The following is a 20530-nucleotide window of genomic DNA, read 5'->3' on the forward strand; positions in this document are numbered from 1 at the left end:
TGACATAACACAAATAAAGAACACATTGGAAGGAATATACAGAAGATTAGGGGAAGCTGAGGATCAAATCAGTGAATTAGAAGACAGAGTGAAAAATATCACTTAATCAGAGAACCTAAAAGAAAAAACAATTAAAAAACAGGAGGACAGCTTAAGGGAGCTGTGGGGCAATGTGAAATGTAACAATATTAGAATAGCAGGTATGCCAGAAGAGCCAGAAAGGGAGAAAGGAATAGAGAAGGTGTTTGAAGAAATAATGGCAGAAAACTTCCCTAACCTGGTAAAGGAAAATGTCACACAAGTTCAAGAGGCATAGAGAACCCCAAACAAGAAGAATCCAAACAGGCCCACACCCAGACACATCATAATTAAAATGCCAAAAATTAAAGATAAAGAGAGAATCTTAATGGCAGTAAGAGAAAAGAAAACTGCCCTAACCAGTTTGGCTCAGTGGATAGAGCATTGGCCTGCGGACTCAAGGGTCCCAGGTTCGATTCTGGCCGAGGGCATGTACCTTGGTTGTGGGCACATACCCAGTAGGGAGTGTGCAGGAGGCAGCTGATCGATGTTTCTCTCTCATCGATGTTTCTAACTCTATCCCTCTCCCTTCCTCTCTATAAAAAATCAATAAAATATATTTTAAAAAAGAGAGAAAAGAAACTGTTACCTACAAAGGAGTTCCCATAAGGCTGACACCTGATTTCTAATCAGAAACTCTACAGGCCAGAAGGGAATGGCATGAAGTACTCAAGGTAATGGAAAGCAAGGATCTGAGACCAAGATTACTATATCTAGCAAGGCTATCCTTCAAAATACACTATCAAATAAAGAGCTTCCCAGACAAAAAGACTAAAGGAGTTCATCACCACCAAGCCAGCATTACAAGAAATGCTAAAGGGATTGCTGTAATGAGAAGAAACAGAGAGAGAAACCTAGCCATACAGAATTAAAATGGCTATAAATAAGTACCTATCAATGATAACCTTAAATGTAAATGGAATAAATGCTCCAATCAAAAGGTGTAGGGTAGCTGAATGGATACAAAAACATGACCCAGATATATGTTATCTACAAGAGACCCACCTCAAACAAAAGACACACACAGGATGAGAATGAAGATATGGAAAAATAAATTTTCCATGAAAATGGAAAAGAAAAAAATTGGGGGTAAGAATACTCATATCTGAAAAAATAGACTTTAAAATGAAGGCCATCACAAAAGACAACAAAGGTCACTACTTAATACTAAAGGGATTGATCCAACAAGAGGATATAATCTGGTAAACATGTATGCACCCAATATAGGAGCACCTAAATATATATATCCTAGAGGACTTTAATGGAGAGATCAACAATACAGTCATAGTAGGGGATTTTAACACACCTCTGACTTCACTGGATAGATCTTCCAGACAAAAACTTAACAAGGAAACAGAGACTCTAAAGGACACACTGGATCAGATGGATTTAATTGATATATATAGAACATTTCACCCCAACACAGCAGAATATACATTCTTCTCAAGTGCACATGGATCATTCACAAAGACAGACTACATGTTAGGACACAAAACAAGTCTCTACAAGTTCAAGAAGACTGGAACCATATCAAGCATCTTCTCAGATCAGAGTGGAATGAAATTAGAAATCAAATGCAGTAAAAACACCCCAAAACATTCAAACACATGGAGGTTAAATAGCATGTTATTAAACAATGAATGGGTTACCAACGAGATCAAGAAAGAAATTAAGCCGAAACCGGTTTGGCTCAGTGGATAGAGCGTCGGCCTGCGGACTGAAAGGTCCCAGGTTCGATTCCGGTTAAGGGCATGTACCTGGGTTGCGGGCACATCCCCAGTGGGGAGTGTGCAGGAGGCAGCTGGTCGATGTTTCTTTCTCATCGATGTTTCTAACTCTCTATCTCTCTCCTTTCCTCTCTGCAAAAACTCAATAAAATATATTTTTTTAAAAAAAGAAAGAAATTAAAAAACTTCCTGGAGACAAATGAAAATGAACACACAACAACCCAAAATTTCTGGGACACAGCAAAAGCAGTCCTGAGAGGGAAGTTCATAGCATTACAGGCATGCCTCAACACACACACACACACACCAAAAAAAAACAAGAAAAATCAGCAATAAACTATTTAATCCTACAACTTAAAGAACCAGAACGAGAACAAAAAGAAAAGCCCAGAGTAAGTACAAGGAATGAAATAATAAAGATTAGAGCAGAATTAAATAACAGAGACTAAAAAAAAATTTACAAAATCAATGAAACCAAGAGCTGGTTCTTTGAAAGGATAAACAAAATTGATAAACCATTAGCAAGACTCATCAAGAAATAAAGAGAAAAGACCCAAATAAATAAAATCAGAAATGAAAGTGGAGAAGTAACCACTGACACCACAGAAATACAAAGGATTATAAAAAAAAAATACTATGAACAACTATATGCCAATAAACTGGACAATGTGGATGAAATAGACCAATTACTAGAAAAATACAATCTCCCAAAACTGAATCAGGAAGAATAAAAAAACCCAAATAGGCCAATAAGAACTAATGAAATAGAAGCAGTAATCAAAAAACTCCCACCAAATGAAACCCCAGGTCTAGGTGGCTTCACAGGGAAGTTTTACCAAACATTCAAAGAACTAACACCTATACTCCTCAAACTATTTCAGGAAATCCAAGAGGAAGGAACACTTCCAAACTCTTTTTATGAGGCCAGCATTCTCCTAAATCTAAAACCAGATAAAGACACTACAAAGTAAGAGAATTACAGGCCAATATCCCACATGAATATAGATACTAAAATCCTCAAAAAAATATTAGCAAATCACATCCAGCAATATATTAAAAAGATCATACACCATAATCAAGTTAGATTTATTCCAGGAATGAAAGGCTGGTACAATATTTGCAAATCAATAAACTTGATACATCACATAAACAAATTGAAAGACGAAATCACATGATCATATCAACAGATGCAGAAAATGCATTCGTCAAAATCCAACACCCATTTTTGATAAAAACTCTCGGCGAAGTGGGAATAGAGGGAGCATATCGCAACATGATAAAGGCCATATATGACAAACCTACAGCCAACATCATACTCAATAGGCAAAAACTAAAACCATTTCCCCTAAGAACAGGAACAAGCCAGGAATGCCCACTTTCACCACTCCTGTTCAACATAGTACTGGAAGTGCTAGCCATAGTGATCAGACAAGAAGAAGATATAAAAGACTACCCAAATTGGAAAAGAAGAAGTAAAACTGTCATATTTGCAGATGACATGATACTGTACATAGACAATCCCAAATACTCCATCAAAAAACTACTAGACTTAATAAATGAATTCGGCAATGTAGCAGGATACAAAATAAACACCCAGAAATCTATGGCTTTTTTTATACACCAATAATGAACTCACAGAAAGGGAAACTGAGAAAACAATCCCATTTACCATTACACCAAAAAAATTAAGACATCTAGGAATAAACTTAACTAAGGAGGTAAAAGATCGGTACTTGGAAAACTACAGGATGTTGAAAAAAGAGATAAAGACATAAACAAATGGAAGAATATACCATGTTCATGGATTGGTAGAATCAACATCATTAAAATGTCCATACTACCCAAAGCAATCTATAGATTCAATGCAATCCCATTAAAATACCATCAGCATATTTCACAGACTTAGAACAAACTCTCCAAAAATTCATCTGGAATGAAAAAAGACCCCGAATAGCTGCAGCAATCCTGAAAAAAAAAAAAAAAAGAACAAAATTGGAGGGATCACAATACCAGATATCAAGCTATATTACAAAGCCACTATTCTCAAAACTGCCTGGTACTGGCACAAGAACAGACTTATACACCAATGGATCAGAACAGAAAACCAGAAATTGACTCAAACCATTACGCTTAATTAATATTTGACAAAGGAGGCAAGAACATACAATGGAGTCAAGACAGTCTCTTCCATAAACAGTGTTGAGAAAATTGGACAGATGCATGCAAAAAAATGAAACTAGATTACCAACTTACACCATACACAAAAATAAACTCAAAATGGGTAAAGGACTTAAATGTAAGATGGGAAACCATAAAAATCTTAGAAGTATCCATAGGCAGCAAAATATCAGACATATGTCATAGCAATATCTTTACTGATACAGCTCCTAAGGCAATGGAAACTAAGGAGAAAATAAACAAAAGAGACTACTTCAAAATAAAAAGCTTCTGCACAGCAAAACAAACCATCAACAAAACAACAAGAAAGCCCTCTGCATGGGAGAAAATATTTTTTTAAATTTTGTTTTATTGCTTAAAGTATTACATATGTTTCCTTTTTTTTCTCCCCTTGACCTTCCCCTGGCCTCCCCTACCCCCCAGTGCCTTGTGTCCATTGGTTATGCTTATATGCATGCATACAAGTCCTTTGGCTGATCTCTTACCCGCCCCCTGCAACCCTACCTGGCCTTCCCACTGTAGTTTGACAGTCTGTTTGATGTTGCTCTGCCTCTGTATCTATTTTTGTTCATCAGTTTATAATGGTCTTAATTATCCATAAATGAGTAATATCATGTGGTACTTTTCTTTCATTGACTGGCTTATTTCACTTAGCATAATACTCTCCAGTTCCATCCATGCTTTGCAAATGGTAAGAATTCCTTCTTTTTTACAGCAGCATAGTATTCCATTGTGTAGAACATATTTGCCAATGCTATCTCCAATAAGGTTTTAATCTCCAAAATTTGCAGGGAACTCATACAACTTAACAAAAGGAAGATTAAACAATCCAATCAAAAAATGGGCAAAGGACCTAAATAGACACTTTTCAAAAGAGCACATACAGAAGGCCGAGAGACATATGAAAACATGCTCAAAGTCACTAATCATCTGAGAGATGCAAATCAAAATGACAATGCAGTACCATCTCACACCTGTCAGAATGACTATCATCAACAAATCAACAAATGACAAATGCTGGCAAGGATGTGGAGAAAGAAGAACCCTCTTGCCCTGGTGGTGGGAATGCAGACTGGTGCAGCCACTGTGGAAAACAGTATGAGCTTCCTCAAAAAATTCAAAATGGAACTCCCATTTGACCCAGTAAACCCACTTCTAGGACTATATCCCAAGAAAACAGAAACACCAATCAGAAAGGATATATGCACCCCTATGTTCATAGCAGCACAATTTACCATAGCTAAGATTTGGAAATAGCCTAAGTGCCCATCAGCAGATGAATGGATTAAAAAACAGTGGTACATCTACACAAAGGAATACTATGCTGCTGTAAAAAGAAGGAACTCTTACTATTTGCAATAGCATGGATGAACTTGGAGAGCATTATGCTAAGTGAAATTAGCCAGTCAGAGAAAGATAAATATCACATGAGATAAATATCACATGATCTCATTCATTTGTGGAATATAATGAACTACATAAACTGATGAACAAAAATAGATCCAGAAACAGAGAAGCATTGAACAGACCATCAAACTTCAGAGGGGAGGGCGGAGGGGAGGGTTAAGTGATCAACCAAAGGACTTGTATGCATGCATATAAGCATAACCAATGGACACAGACACTGGGGGGGGGTGGGGGTAAGAGCAAGTGTTGGGGGCTGGGGATAGCTGGGGAGAGGTCAATGGGGGAAAAAGGAGACATATGTTAATTTAAATAATAAAGATTTTTAAAAAAAGAAAAAAGAAAGAAATGTAAGCTTCCAATAAAACTTAAAAAAGAATCAGTCTGTTTTTTCTAATAATTTGATAGAAGGTAGAGGAAACAGCCAAGGATGTAATAGTAACAATAGAAAATTGATATGTGGATAACTGAAAATTCACTACATACAAATTATATTTCACAATTAGAGAAGTACTTCATTATAATAATTCACTACCAGAAAAAATAGGGCTAACTTTTTTTTTAATTTGCCATTTTCACCATTTTAAAAAATATATATTTTTATTGATTTCAAAGAGGAAGGGAGAGGGAGAGAGATATAGAAACACCAATGATGAAAGTAATTGAGGAAGGTGAGAGGGGGTGAGGGGGTAAGAGATCAACCGAAGGACATATATGCATGCATATGAACAAAACCAATGGACACAGACAGTAAGGGGTGGTGAGGGCTTGTGCTTGGAGGAGGGGGTGGTAGGGGAGAGGTCAATGGGGGAAAAAAAGAGACTCATGTAATACTTTAAACAATAAAGAATTTTTTAAAATACAGGTACATTATAAAAATATAGATAATACAGAAAAGTAGAAAGAATGGAAAAATCACTAGTATTCACCCACCCATAGTGAATTGTCATGTATTTCCTTCTAGGCTTTTCCTGCCTGCAATTTTTACGTGGTTTTGATCGCTTTGTAGTCTACTTATTTCGTTTGCTATTTTATCATACCAACTCATGTTACTGAAAAATTAATAAATATAATTTTTAACAATTTTTTTTTAAAAAGTAATTGATCGGCTGCCTCCTGTACACCCCCTACTGGGGATCGAGCCTGCAACCAGGGCATGTGCCCTTGATCAAAATCGAACCCAGCCGTAACCGGTTTGGCTCAGCGGATAGAGCGTCGGCCTGTGGACTGAAAGGTCCCAGGTTCGATTCCGGTCAAGGGCATGTACCTTGGTTGTGGGCACATCCCCAGTAGGGGGTGTGCAGGAGGCAGCTGATCAATGTTTCTCTCTCATCAATGTTTCTAACTCTCTATCCCTCTCCCTTCCTCTCTGTAAAAAATCAATAAAATATATTTAAAAAAAAATTGAACCCAGGACTCTTCAGTCTGCAGGCTGACACTCTATCCACTAAGCCAAACCAGCTAGGATCTAACTCTTAAGTATTCAATATTTTTGAGCCTTTTTTATATGTAAGGACCTGTTTTTCTGCTCAGAGGGAAAGGAAAGATTTTTTTAAAAAATCAACTAAGCCATAGTCATTACTCTCAGAGACCTAACAATCCAGACATCATAGCAAATATTATGTAAGAGACAAGTAAATGAGTGTGAGATGGAGGCAAAGTGTGGTAGGTATAAAAAGCAAAATTAAGTGTATAGGTGTAGGGGGTGGGAGGTAGGAGACAGATAAGAAAGGCATAAGGTGAAATTTGAATTGAACCTTGTAGGACAGCATAAGCAATATGAGTGCTTGAAATATTTTAGGAAAGGTTGCTAGTCTTGTTTGATTGGCATGCCAGCATTTGTGGAAGGATAGAAGACTCTGAGGCCAAGAGGGTGAAGATGATGGAAAGCCTTAAATTCCCTTCTCAAAAAGTTTGAACTTTTTGAGTAGAAAAATTATCTACTTTGGTATCTACAGAAGAGCAGATTATACCTAACAGCACCGTCTATCTAACTTTGGAGTAGTCATACTCAGATATTCATCATCTCTGAGCCTGGTTCAGTTTCTATCCAGAGATGAGTATAAAGAAGCAGCTATGGACCGCTTACTGGCTAGAAACTCAGGCTGGCCTGTATTAATTGTGTTCCAAAGTTGGTATTTCAAGAAAATTCCTAATGCAAGTCAATAATGCAACTAGGTGAACCCTCTCATAAAAGTCAGGAAGTTTTTCTTGATAAAACTGACACAAAAGGGTGAAAATGGTAAAGGGGAATAAGAGGCACACACTTCTTGTTATAAAATAAATAAGCTACCAGGGTGTAGTGTACAGCACAGGAAATGCAGTCAATAATCTATCTATATAAATGCCTAAATGACCATCGCAACCGAAACAATCAAATGGACGACCAAACAGGCTGCGTGGGGCAACCAGGCCAGCAGGGGGGTTAGTGAGGGGTGACCAAATGACTGAACAGCAGGCTGCGTGAGGTGACCAGGCTGACAGGGGGGGCAGTTAGGGGTGACCAGGCCAGTAGGTGGGTTAGTGAGGGACGACCAAACGACTGAGCAGCAGGCTGTGTGGGGCAACCAGGTTGGCGGGGGGGGGGGGGCAGTTGGGGGTGATCAGGCCCTTGGGGGGGCACTGAGGGGTGACCAGGCCGGCAGAGGGGGGCAGTGAGGAGCAACCAGGCTGATGGGGGGGGGGAAGGGCAGTTGGGGGCAACCAGGCTGGCAGTCGGGGCAGTTAGGGGCAATCAAGCAGGCAGGCAGGTGAGCAGTTAGGAGCCAGTGGTCCCGGATTATGAGAGGGATGTCTGACTGCCAGTTTAGGCCTAAACTGGCAGTGGGACATTCCCTGAGGGGTCCAGGATTGGAGAGGGTGCAGGCTGGGCTGAGGGGACCCCCCAACATGCATGAATTTCATGCACCGGGCCTCTAGTATTACAATAACATTGCACGGTGACAGATAGTTACTAGACTTATTGTGGTGATCACATTATACCGGTAAGGTATATAAATGTCAAATCACTATGTTGCGTACTTAAACTATAACATGATGTTGTATGTCAACTATACTTTAATAAAAAAATTTAAAAGCGTAATTAAAAGGGATATGTTTTCTATATAATTTGTTGCTATATGAAGTAGTGTTATTAAAACTATAAGAGTTCTTTCAAGCCTCTGTTTATATTAAATGTGATGACAATAATACACATAGTATGCTTAATACAGTACCTGGCACATAGTATGTACTCAATAAATTCTAATTATCACTACCACTACCACCATCATCAAACACTTATAGAATTGAATGTTTAATGATCTATAAACAACAACTTGGATTATATGTGATACTTATAAAACTAGGGTTATCTATTCCCTATTACCCAGCATTCTTCATTCTTTTTCCCATCTGATATTTTATTCTAATTAGTTTTTAATAAACTTAATTTTTAGAGCAGTTGTAGGTTCACTACAAAACTGAGTGGAAGGAACAGAGATTTCCCTTACACTTACATAGGCATAGACTCCCCTACTATCAAAAACCAAACAATTGTGGTAAATTGTTGTAATAGATAAACCTACATTAATACTGGTACATCATTATCACCCAAAATCCATAGTTTACATTAGGGTTCACTCTTGTTGTACACTCTATGGGTTCGGACAAACTCAAAATAACATATATCCATCACACAGTATTATATCAGGTAGTTTCACTGACCTAAAAATCCACTGTGCTTCACCTATTTACCCCACTCTTTTATTTTGCAACAGAAAGCTATTCACTTTTTTTCTAATTATAAAGCAATACATGCTCAGTATAAAACATAATTCATGGGGGGAAAAACAGCATCACCCACCATCCAGGGATGACTATAGTAAATATCTCAGTGTTTATTTTCCCAGACCTGGGTCCTACTGCACATACTATTTTTCATTTTTTTTAAATAATAATACATTTTGGCTCTGCATCTGGGGATGTTTGCAGTTCTCAGCTCTTGGGCCAGCTTCTATAAAAATATCCACTATTCATGAAATTCTGTGCAAGCTCAGCTTGGAGAATGACCACTCTACACCCCTAAGTGCATACAAGTCAGTCAAAGCATACACCAACTTTTATACTGAGCAGAATACTTTGAACATTGAAGCAGCCATCACGACTAAAGGTGAATGAGGTCACCATCGTCAACACATGACCAGCTGTAACAATGAACAGAAACAGGATATTGCCTTTGTCTACCAAAGAAGGACCAAAATGTAACTTGCATCTGTAATGTAGTCAGCCTTGTCTGGCCAACTGGGATTCAGATACAGATGATGATTCGGGGGCCTACTGAAAATATCTGCTCAGTATGAGGTTTCCGAGCTGAAAGCCTTCTTCCTCCATGAAGGGTCTGGTGACTGACGAGGACTCCCCACTGAGATAATCTGCTCAAGGACCAACCAGGAGCTGTTAGAAATTAAGTCTACAAGGAATAGATCTGAAGAATTATCTGAAGAAGGATATTGTTAAAAAAGAAGGATATTGTTTTTGACACATCTGGTGACTTCTGCAAGCTGATGGTTGCCCTTGCAAAGGGTAGAAGAGCAGAGAGGGTGGCTCTATCATTGATTATGAACTGATTGACCCAAGATGCCTGGGACCTCTATGATGCTGAAGCAAAGAGGAAAGGAGCTGATGCTCCAAGTGGATCAGCATCATGACCGAACAGAGGGCATGTTGCCTCCAGATATTATTTGAAAGGTACAAGAGCTACAGCTCTTAGTCAAAGGAGACCTGGCCCAGTGTATTCAGAACAAGTGTGTTTTGCTGACTCCGTCCAGGAAGACAGTAAAGGCAATTACCAGAGAGCTCTGCCGTACCTGTGTGGTGGGGCTGACTGAAACCTGAGATAGCATGAGCATCCACAAGTGGTGTTCCTATGCTCTCAGCTAACAGTTCAAGAAAATCAGCTTGCAACTAATGGCCCCCATGTGCCCATTCCTGTGAGGATGATATTAGCATCACTCCCCCAAACTTATTTTAGTTAGGTAGGCATTGTCTGGCTTTCTTGGCTACTCTCTCTTTTTAGCCAGAAAAAAAAAAATGAACAAAGAAGTTGGAAGTGAAATCTATGATGTGAAACACATTGTTTCTTGTGTGCTATGTGGTAAGCAGGTGAATAAACTGGATTTTTACTTTAGAAAGAAAACAAAAATAACTTAATACATTACAAATATCTTTCCAGGTTAAAATTCAATCACTCCAGCATTTTTAAAGGCTGAATATTATACTTTATGGATGTTCTGTAATAAGAAGAAGCACTCATTATGTACCAGCCATATCTTATCTCACTCATTTCTCAGAACAACCTCACAACGTAGACATTGTTTCCATTTTAAAGATTAGAAAATTGAGGGCCAGAGAAATTAAGCAACTTGTCCAAGGTTGTATAGCTAGTAATTGCTACAATTGGGATTCAGCTTCAGATAATGAAGGCTAGTCATTTAACATATTCCCTGCTGTTGGACATTAATACTGTTGCTACATTTTTTGCTTGCTCTTATAAATAATGCTATGACAACCTTATAGCTGAATCTTTGCATACACCCTTAATGAGTTCTTCAGGATCAATTTATAGAGTTGAAGTTTCTGGCTCACAAGGCTGTTGATACACATTGCCAAACTGTCCTTCAGAAAGCTTATTCAAATTTACTTTCTAGCAGTGTGTGAGAATATGGATTTCCTTGTACCTCTCCAATATTAGATATTATTGCTAATTTTAAAATATTTGTATTCCCATTCTTAAAGCATACTGTAAAGATAATCTACTTTCCAAAGCAAGTAGAAACTATTTTGATTTATCCAGTTTGGGATATTCTCCCCCAGTGCTCTCCTTTATTAGCACTGATCACTGAGAAGTTGTACATGCACCAAATCTAAAAAACTTAGGTTTTCCTTTAAAAACAAAACAAAACAAACAAACAAACAAACAAAAAACAACAACAAAAAACAACCCTTCAAATGTTCCCTACCTGATTTGGCTCAGTGGATAGAGCGTCGGCCTGCGAACCAAAGGATCCTGGGTCAGATTCCAGTCAAAGGCACATACCTTGGTTGCAAGCTTTTTCCCGGCCTGGGCCCTCATCAGGGCTCCTGCAGGAGGCAACCAATCGATGTGTTTCTCTCACACCGATGTTTCTTTTTGTCTTTCCCTCTCTCTCCCACTGTCCCTAGAAATCAGTGGGAAATATCCTCGGGTGAGGGTTAACAACAACAAATAAATAAAAATTTAAAAAAAAAACCCTCAAATGCACACATACCTTTGAATAAACAGAATTTTAATACATTTAACTCATGCTACTGATGCTCATATCATCATCATCCAAATGCCCAGAAAATTCACAATATAGAATTGAAACACTAAGGTTTATAATTTAATTAAAAAGACATACTAACCTGATCTTAAATATATACATATACTCTATATACAGACATTATGGTCCTTTGGCTATATTACAATAACATGAGTAAATGAGTGGATAGAAGGGGATTTGTTTAATGAACAATTCTATTCCCCCTTACCACCCAATATAACATCAGTGCATTTGCAGTTCAAACAAAAAAGGGACTCTAATAAATCTGACAAAATCAGTAACTGAAGGTAATCTCACAGCTTAATGTATGTAATCATAAATTCCTAACTGGGAAGGTCAGGGGTGGGTAATCATACTCCAGGCCTATAAAAGGTTTATCTTTGCGGTAAGCAAGACCTCTCCACAGTTCTTGTGCACCTGGGTTAAAATTCCTATGAAATGCCAGAAGTACACATAATCCTCTTTTCCAGACCCCTCAGAGGTATAACCACTCTCGAAGGAGCACAAAATCTTGTTTAATCTTCTTTATTTCCCTCCTTTAATTCTAAATATATAAAAAGAACCAGAAACTGTCATTTGCCAGAGCATTGAGATCTTGCTTCCCAGCATGTCATCAGTTTGGCTCAAATAAACTCATAAAATTCTCTACAGATTTGGATGTTTCTTATGTTGACAGTGGAGTAATATTGAATATCACTCGACATAGAGGAAAACGTCCAGTTCTAAGATTAGGAGGTAATATTTAAAAATGAGTTCCAAGCTATAACATTTCACTGAAATACGCTCTATAGATTCCATCATGTTAACAATCATATGAGAAGTCTATGAACAATTTATTGTCGCCCTAGAGGGTTGGCTCAGTGGATAAGGCATTGGCCTGCGGATTGAAGGGTCCCAGGTTTGATTCCGGTCAAGGGCACAAGCCAAGGTTGTGGGCTCGATCCCCAGTAGGGGGCATGCAGGAAGCAGCTGATCAATGATTCTCTCTCATCATTGATGTTTCTATCTCTCTCTCCCTTCCTCTCTCTTTGAAAAAAAATCAGTAAAACTTATTTTTAAAAAGACAACCCTTAATTCTGCTGCAGTTTCAGCAAAACAAGTGTGATTGTAGTCAACATGTTTATGTGCCCTTCTGTAATGTTTCTGGTTTTGAGATACAGTGTTTCTCAAAGTGGGAACTTGTCAGAAATGCAAATTCTCAGACAGCACTCCAGACTTTCTGAATCTGAAACCCTGGGTTTGAGGGCCAGGAGTCTGTATTTTTGTTTGTTTGTTTGTTTTACATTTCTATTGGATTGAGGAATTATTATAGAGTAATAGACTCTGAGTATCAGTTAAATTTATCTTCAGTAGTCTGTTTTAACAAGCTTTCCAGGTGCACACTCAAGTTTGAGAACCACTAGTTAAGGCCAAGAGCACAATCTTGGCCAGTGAGGATGCTATAAGCATTTTCTTACCAGACAGTGTTGTGTCATAAATGTTGTACTGTTTCTTCTAGTTCTTATTCTGTCAGGTTGGAACACCAGTGAATTATCACTAAGAAGAAAAAGAGATAATTTCTCATTTAAAATCTATTATAAAAATTTTTTAAAGAAATAAGTTTTCAAAAGAAAAAAAATAAGATTTCAATACTCAAACAGCAATGCCATTAATCTAAATGGATTCTTTTTGGAGATGCTGTGCAGATGTAGAAATTAAAACACACATGAACATGCACACACACATACACAAAGCCTTAGTTGGCTGAGCCTAAACAAGTGTCCATGTAAGGTAAGGAATTCTCAAGCACGCCACTTTACCTTTAGTCATGCTACCAAGAATAAATATAATTTATTGTGGCCTTGGAAATACATAATTTTCTGTTTCAACCTGATTTAAATTTATGATTGGAGCTACAATGTGCCAGTATCAAGTCCCTCTCAGCTCCCAAACTGTCACAGTTTTAGGAGGTATAACCAATAGCAGGGGTCCATAGAACTGAGATTTCTTTCTTTTTTTCTCTTTCTTTCTTTCAACCTAATCCTTATGGATTTGAAAGCAATTCCTATCTTGTATGTCCAAGTCAATAAACTCTACTACATTAGTGAAGATGTACACAGCTCTGTTCAAGGCAGGAGGTGGAAAAAGAGTACAGGAAAGAGCAAGATATTTTCTTTAAAATTTTTAAATTTTAATTGTTTTTTTATTTTTCAATTACAGTTGACATACGTTATTATATTAATTTCAGGTGTACACCCAGTGATTAGACATTATACAACTCAATAAGTGATCATCCCAATAAATTTCATACCCATCTGACACTATACATAGTTATTAGAGTATGATTGACTATCTTCCCCATGCTGTACTTTACATGCGCATCCATGACTATTCTGTAACTACCAATTTGTATGTCTAAATCCCTTCCTTTTTCACCCAGGACCCCCCCACCCCGCAACCTCCCTCCCTTCTGGCAAATGTAAAAATGTCCTCTGTGTCTTTGAATCTGTTTCTTTACTTCCCCGTTTTGGCTGCTTCCCTATGTTTGTTTTTATGCTACACCTCCTGGACTTGGTAGAGTGGCCTTGTGTAGTAGTTGTCCTGTGGGGTCCAGTGATGCAGCCTCCCCAGTTACCCGAGCTGTGTGCTCCATATGTGCCACTGAGTGAGCTGTGTGCACTGTCCTGTTATAGTTGAGTCTTGACTGCTGTTGGCATCACTGGGAGGGACTTATCCCCAGGCTGATCAGCTGCAAGGACTGGCTATGACTACAGCAGGGGAGCTGCTGTGCAGTCCCTCCTACAGAGCAGGAAATGCTTCAGTGGGGCTTTGATGCTCACTGAGTATTGCCCTTGAATGTATTGCTCATGGGCCACATTCTCACATTGCAACAATGGACTGAAGCCCACTGAAGATGGTGCTTGTGTCCTCAGCTTTGACAGGCCTGCCCTGCTGCATATTTTGGACACTGAAAACGTCATCTTTTCCTTTTTCTGTTTTCTTTTTGTTATAACTTTTAATTTTCAAACACTTTAAAACTCACAAGAAGTTGCAAAAAGAGTACAGAAGGTTTGTGTGTACCTCTCATTCACCCTAATGATCATAAGAAATCATCTTTAACAAAAAAGAAATCATCTTTTTAATTTTCTTTTTGGTCCTTTCTTTTCTTTTCTTTTCTTTTTTTTAAATTTTTTTTTATATTTTTTTAATTGATTTTTTTACAGAGAGGAAGGGAGAGAGATAGAGAGTTAGAAACATCGATGAGAGAGAAACATGGATCAGCTGCCTCCTGCACATCCCCCACTGGGGATGTGCCCGCAACCCAGGTACATGCCCCTGACCGGAATTGAACCTGGGGCCTTTCCGTCCGCAGGCCGACGCTCTATCCACTGAGCCAAACCGGTCTCGGCTTTTCTTTTCTTTTTTCTTTTTCTTTTTGGTCCTTTAAAGCCAATCATGTGCCAGGTCTTTTAGGTTTCATGTCTATGACCTCACTTATATCCATCTTACTCTTTTCAGTATCCTGTATCAAACCAATTTAAAGCCATTTTACTTTTCTACAGACTCTGCAATAATATAGTTGGTCACCTCACCTCTGCTTTTTCCCCACTGCCATCGCTATAACAGACTACCAGATCACCTTCCTAAAGAACAGCTTGCTCTCCTGCTCACAACTTTCAGAGTTTCTCTGCATCACCTGCCAAATTCAGTTACTTTTTTACTATAACAGTCAAAGCCTCCATAATTTAGCTTGAGACTTTGGGATTTCGTGGACTAGTACAATTTCATAACAAAATCACACAGTAGCTATCATTTTCTTCTGCCAAGTAAGGTTATTAAAAAACAAACAAACAACAAAACAACCTCACCAGCTACCAGCACCATTGTTTCATTTATAAAAGGACACTTGGTAGTTAAAAACAAAACAAAACACGCTAGCACTAGCAATCTCTGAGTAAAATATAATCCTGCCCAGGAGAGGACAATTGGAAACTGCATAACAACATATTTAATTATGCTATACTTATTATTTTTAAAAAAAAACATGGATTGGTGAAAACATCACCTAGGATCAGCAATAATCAGCAGATGAACATTTGGGAGACAGTGTTGCAGGCAGAGTTGGCCAGTGATCTGGAATACAACTACGCTTTTCTGCCTCCAAGCCTGTTCCCATATAGGAATGTTGACACAGTTGTCCAGCCCCCTCTCTTCCAGTCTGCATCTTATCAATCCATTAGGATTAATCTAAACTGCTACTTCTCCAAGACCTTTTTCCTTTTCCCTCACCAATTCCACCAATTTCTCATTCTCTTCTTTAAATTTCTCTGGCACTTTCTTTCCCTCCCTAAGCACAGGTCTAACTCTAATACATTTAAGTCCTTTGTGTATTTATTTTTCCTATTAAATTAAAAGCCTATTGAGCCTTGAGATATATTTTTTCAACATAGTAACTTGCATATAACAGACAGTAAGCTAATATCTTATGAGGATATATATATAATTTTTTCTTCTTTTCCCAATCATGTTCCCTATAAAAACAGGAATATATTCCAGCAGTCACTTATAAGGATGTTGGGGGACACTAAGGGTTACATATTTCAACTATCTTTTGTGTCAGTGTGGAGGTAATTCTTATGGCTGGCAATTATATTCTCCCCTAAATTTCTGTCTGCTAATTTTATTTTATAAAACTATAACTGAAATAAATCAAGGCAGCATTTACTCAATTGGTACAAGTCACTCAACATGAAATTTGTAAAATCCTAGGTGATATTTACAACTGAGTTAAGTGCTACACTACTTACAATTTGGGAAAAGTGAAGGTAATATAACTAGATAGATGTTTAATGCTCCACATCAAACCATCAGTAAGCAGCTCTGTCTAAACTACAATATATGTCAGTTATAGTCCCCAGTCATTCCTCATGGCCACTATTCTTCTTTCAGGTTTGTAAGATTTACTAAACCAGATGGTTGGCAAACTTTTCCTACAAAGAGCAAGATAGTAAAAACTTTGAGCTTTGTGAACTATACAATCTCTTTTGCAACTACTCAACTCTGCTATTGCAGTGGGAAAGTGGCCACGAACTAGTAAACATATTGGCATGAATATGTTCTAATTTACAAAACCAAGTGGCAGGCTGGATTTGGCCCAAGGGCAATAGTTTGACTTTCAGATAGAATTGATGCAGTGACAATTTAAATTCAGAGGTTTGGCTAAAGGTATTTAAAGTGTGAAGGCACTGTCAGAAATCCAAGAACTTAATTTCTAATTCTAATAAAAGCTAGAGAAGTAGAAGAAAAAAAAAAACTTTTAAATACAGTTATTGACACCAGTAGTGAACTAAGCCAACTAGAGGGCTAAAGAGTATAAAGAACCAAGAGATTCAAAATTGTAGACATTGGTATTTATATTAATACAAGATGTACTCAAAAGAGTGCAGGGACTTCTTAAACACAATAACACATGCATTAAAGAATTAACATTTAAGGAACAAATTCTGCAAATGCTGGTGCAAGAGAGACTGAGTCTTTATGTACAGGACGTATCAAGCAAAAGTGGAAAATTACTTGAAAGAAGTTCAACAATATTTAGCAACCTGTGAAAGAGGCAAGGCAATAAGTATTAGAGGCCCAACTAAGAGAATGTGAGAAAAGTGAGCAGTGTACTTGTGCAACTGAAAAGAACTGAGGTGAAAATGAATTCAACTAAGGTTTAAAGTAATTCTACTCTAACTTTCTCTTCCTTCAGTGTAACCTCTCTGATCACACCCTAAACTTGCCCAAACAGCACAAAACATGCCCATAGATCATTTGGACAAGTCTCCTGACCTCAGGCATGTCATATCCCATTCCTGTTACTTCTTTTTCATAAACAAGAGGCTTTGGGCTTAGTCCACTTTGAGGTTTCTTTAACTCCTTCTAGATAAAGATGCACAACCCTTCTATACAAATTTCTCTTCATGCATCAGGATCTTAAGCTATAGAATTTGACACTGTAACTATACTCTCATGATAAAATAAAATAAAAATTCAAATCCCTTTCAGAACAAAGTATGAAGGGATAACTAAAATCACTCTGTTTCCAGGGCTTTGGGGGTTGAGGAAGGGTCCTGCCACCCCTGCCCTGCTCCGGCACTTAATATATTAAACAGGATCCACATGGTTCCTTCAAGTATATATCCTCTATCATCAATATGCAACTTGTTTTTTTTTTTCATTTCATAAGGCTTCCAGGAAAACCAACATTCTCCCTAAGTGCTTTCTTCTATTAGCAGAGTGGGTTCATAATAATTTATCCACACAACACAACATGCAGAATTGCTCCCCGCATCCTTTACTTTTCTATCTGCCTATTAAAATGGTAATGTGTTATTTTCTGTTTAGTCTTAGTTTGCTTTTCATTTTAGAACACTATATTCTCCCTTTCCTCAAATGACCAGAAAGCTGCATTTGTTTAGAGTTAATCAGCTTAGATGTTGATTAGTAGTGGACAAAGCAGTAACTTAGGAGTCAGGAGACATAGGTTCTTAGTACTGGCTCTACTGCGTTGTCATTTTGGAGATTTATGGGCTTCAGTTTCCTTATAGGTTAAACAAGGAAGGTAGATCTGGTCTTTGAGTTTACTTCTAATAGTTTCTATTTACAACTACGGATTAGTTTAATGCCAGCAAAAGGTGAGGAGGAAAGTATGCAGTAAACACATTTTTGACATTTTTACAATATTGAGAAAACTTTATGATATTGGGATGTGAAATGCGAGATTTCACTTTAAAATTCTATTTTAAGAAAAAATAAGCGTGACTCATGCTAGACCTTTGGATATGTGCAGAAAATACAGTTAACTATCAGTTAGAGCAGTGTTTCTAAATCATATTTGTTTCAGTATCAGCCCTCTAAGAAGCCTTTATATCAGGGGTCCTCAAACTACGGCCCGCGGGCCACATGCAAATACAAATATTGTATTTGTTCTCATTTTGTTTTTTTACTTCAAAATAAGATATGTGCAGTGTGCATAGGAATTTGTTCATAGTTTTTTTTTTAAACTATAGTCCGGCCCTCCAACGGCCTGAGGGACAGTGAACTGGCCCCCTGTTTAAAAAGTTTGAGGACCCCTGCTATATAAAGTTCTCTTCCAACTGCACTCCCTTGAAAAAAAATCCCCATGAAATTTCCATATATATATATTATATATAATTTGCTTTACACGTAAAAGTAGTTGTGTGTTTTTTCCCACACACACACCCAAGAAGCAAGTTGGGGGCAATATTAGCCATTGAGAATACAAAATGCAAAATTTAGATAAACTTTCTGTGGTACTTAAATTTTTGGTGCCAATAAAAACTATATATATATAAAAGGCCCAAGCTTATTTGCTTGCCAATCATTTCCATTTGCTGGAGGTGAAGGTCAGAGGTGACAAAGCAGCTGAGAGAATGACAAAAATTAGTCATCATAGAAAATATGGAGGGGAATGTTCAGTTTCTTCAGAGGAATGGATAAGAGATGAGGTGAAGTTAGAAAAAGTCAATCTCCACATCAATTGGTTGCTGCTGTTGGGTGCTTTCAGAAGAGGAGATTCAAGTTCAAATCAACCTCCGGGTGGGTGGGAGCTTTCCCTCTGGCCAGCCCCTCCCACTCCCTTCTAGGCTGAGGGTGCGATTGTTGGACGCCAAGACCAACAGAGATACCTGCAGAACCTTGATGAATAAAGGGATGGGAATATTTTTGGAAGTCACTTTCTCCAGCTCTTGCCACGCCCCCCGCCCTCTGCCTTTTCCAGTATCTCAATCCTGCTCACCCAAGCTCAATGATCAAAGGGGCGCTGTTGGGTCTTCTCAGGATGTGCCGGCTGTGATGGTTGAACTTGGCAGCAGCTCCACGCCTAGTTCCATTTTCTCCTGTGCCATGTCCGTGTTGAGGCAGAAGCTACTGCCTAGTTCTATGATCTCAAGGTTTTCTGGCATACGGACAGGTCAACTTGGTGAGGAGATGATGTAGGGAGAAAGTGGGGAGAAGAGAAGAGAGGAGGAAGCTATTAGAAGTGCTCACCGTTGCTACCTTACCAGCCCTAATACTAGCAGGCACAAAGTGGGGCAGTGCTGGCTCCGAACCGACAATACCCCCCTCCCCCGCCCCCAAGCTCGGGGTCACTAACGCTGAGATCTTCCGCCTCCAAACCTATATTGAAAATGAATTTGTCTTAGTTTACGTCCGCAAATCCTTCTCTTTTATTTTGTTGAGCCAAGGCAAAAATCAGGTAAGCCTTTCGGGCTAAAGCAAAGACTACACCAGCTATCTTGGTGTTTAAGTTGCACGTCGCCCTTCTGCGCTTGCGCCCAGTGCCTGGCGGGTTGGCGTGTGCTTACTGCGCAAGCAATGAGCATTATTGCTGTCGCCTCTGTTACACTGGCCACGTACGCAGGCGCAGCCAGGGAGCTGCCGTGTTTTTGTTTTTGTTTGTTTGTTTGGCCAAGCTCGGTCCTCCCTTCTCTTTCTAGTGCAGATTCACAGAGGTCAATCCTCTGCTCCTATGTTAAACTCTGGAATGGTTTCCTTAACCACTATTTAGGAAATAATGGGTGGGGAGGAGTACGGTGTATGGGAGAGCCATCCTTTCCGCCTTATATCTAATACTCAATTTCCTCAGTTTTAGTTAAGCCATTAACGCTGTATGACTGAGGCCAAAAGCTTGTAACCTCCCATGACAAATTTTTCCATCTTGTTATAGGAGACACACTACAACTTTGCAATTTTTAAAAAGCTGAGGTCTGGGGGGCGGGGGGAGTGGGAGAGAAACCAAAACCACTCCTCTGTGCT

At 38.5% G+C, this 20530-nt stretch overlaps 1 protein-coding gene across 1 annotated transcript in view; it reads right to left on the reverse strand.

Annotated features, from left to right (window-relative positions):
* Positions 1-20035, reverse strand: part of LOC118654407 (protein FAM122C-like) — a 65422-nt gene extending 45387 nt beyond the window's left edge. The window contains 4 exon segments of the mRNA XM_036305735.1: positions 11387-11416; positions 13186-13264; positions 19512-19557; positions 19560-20035. Of these exon segments, the coding sequence (XP_036161628.1) occupies positions 11387-11416; positions 13186-13264; positions 19512-19557; positions 19560-19677 (273 nt within the window). The 5' untranslated portion in view covers positions 19678-20035.
* Positions 20036-20530: the final 495 nt, after the last annotated feature.

Source organism: Myotis myotis, unplaced genomic scaffold (assembly GCF_014108235.1).
Source record: "Myotis myotis isolate mMyoMyo1 unplaced genomic scaffold, mMyoMyo1.p scaffold_m19_p_4, whole genome shotgun sequence".
Lineage (NCBI taxonomy): Eukaryota > Metazoa > Chordata > Mammalia > Chiroptera > Vespertilionidae > Myotis > Myotis myotis.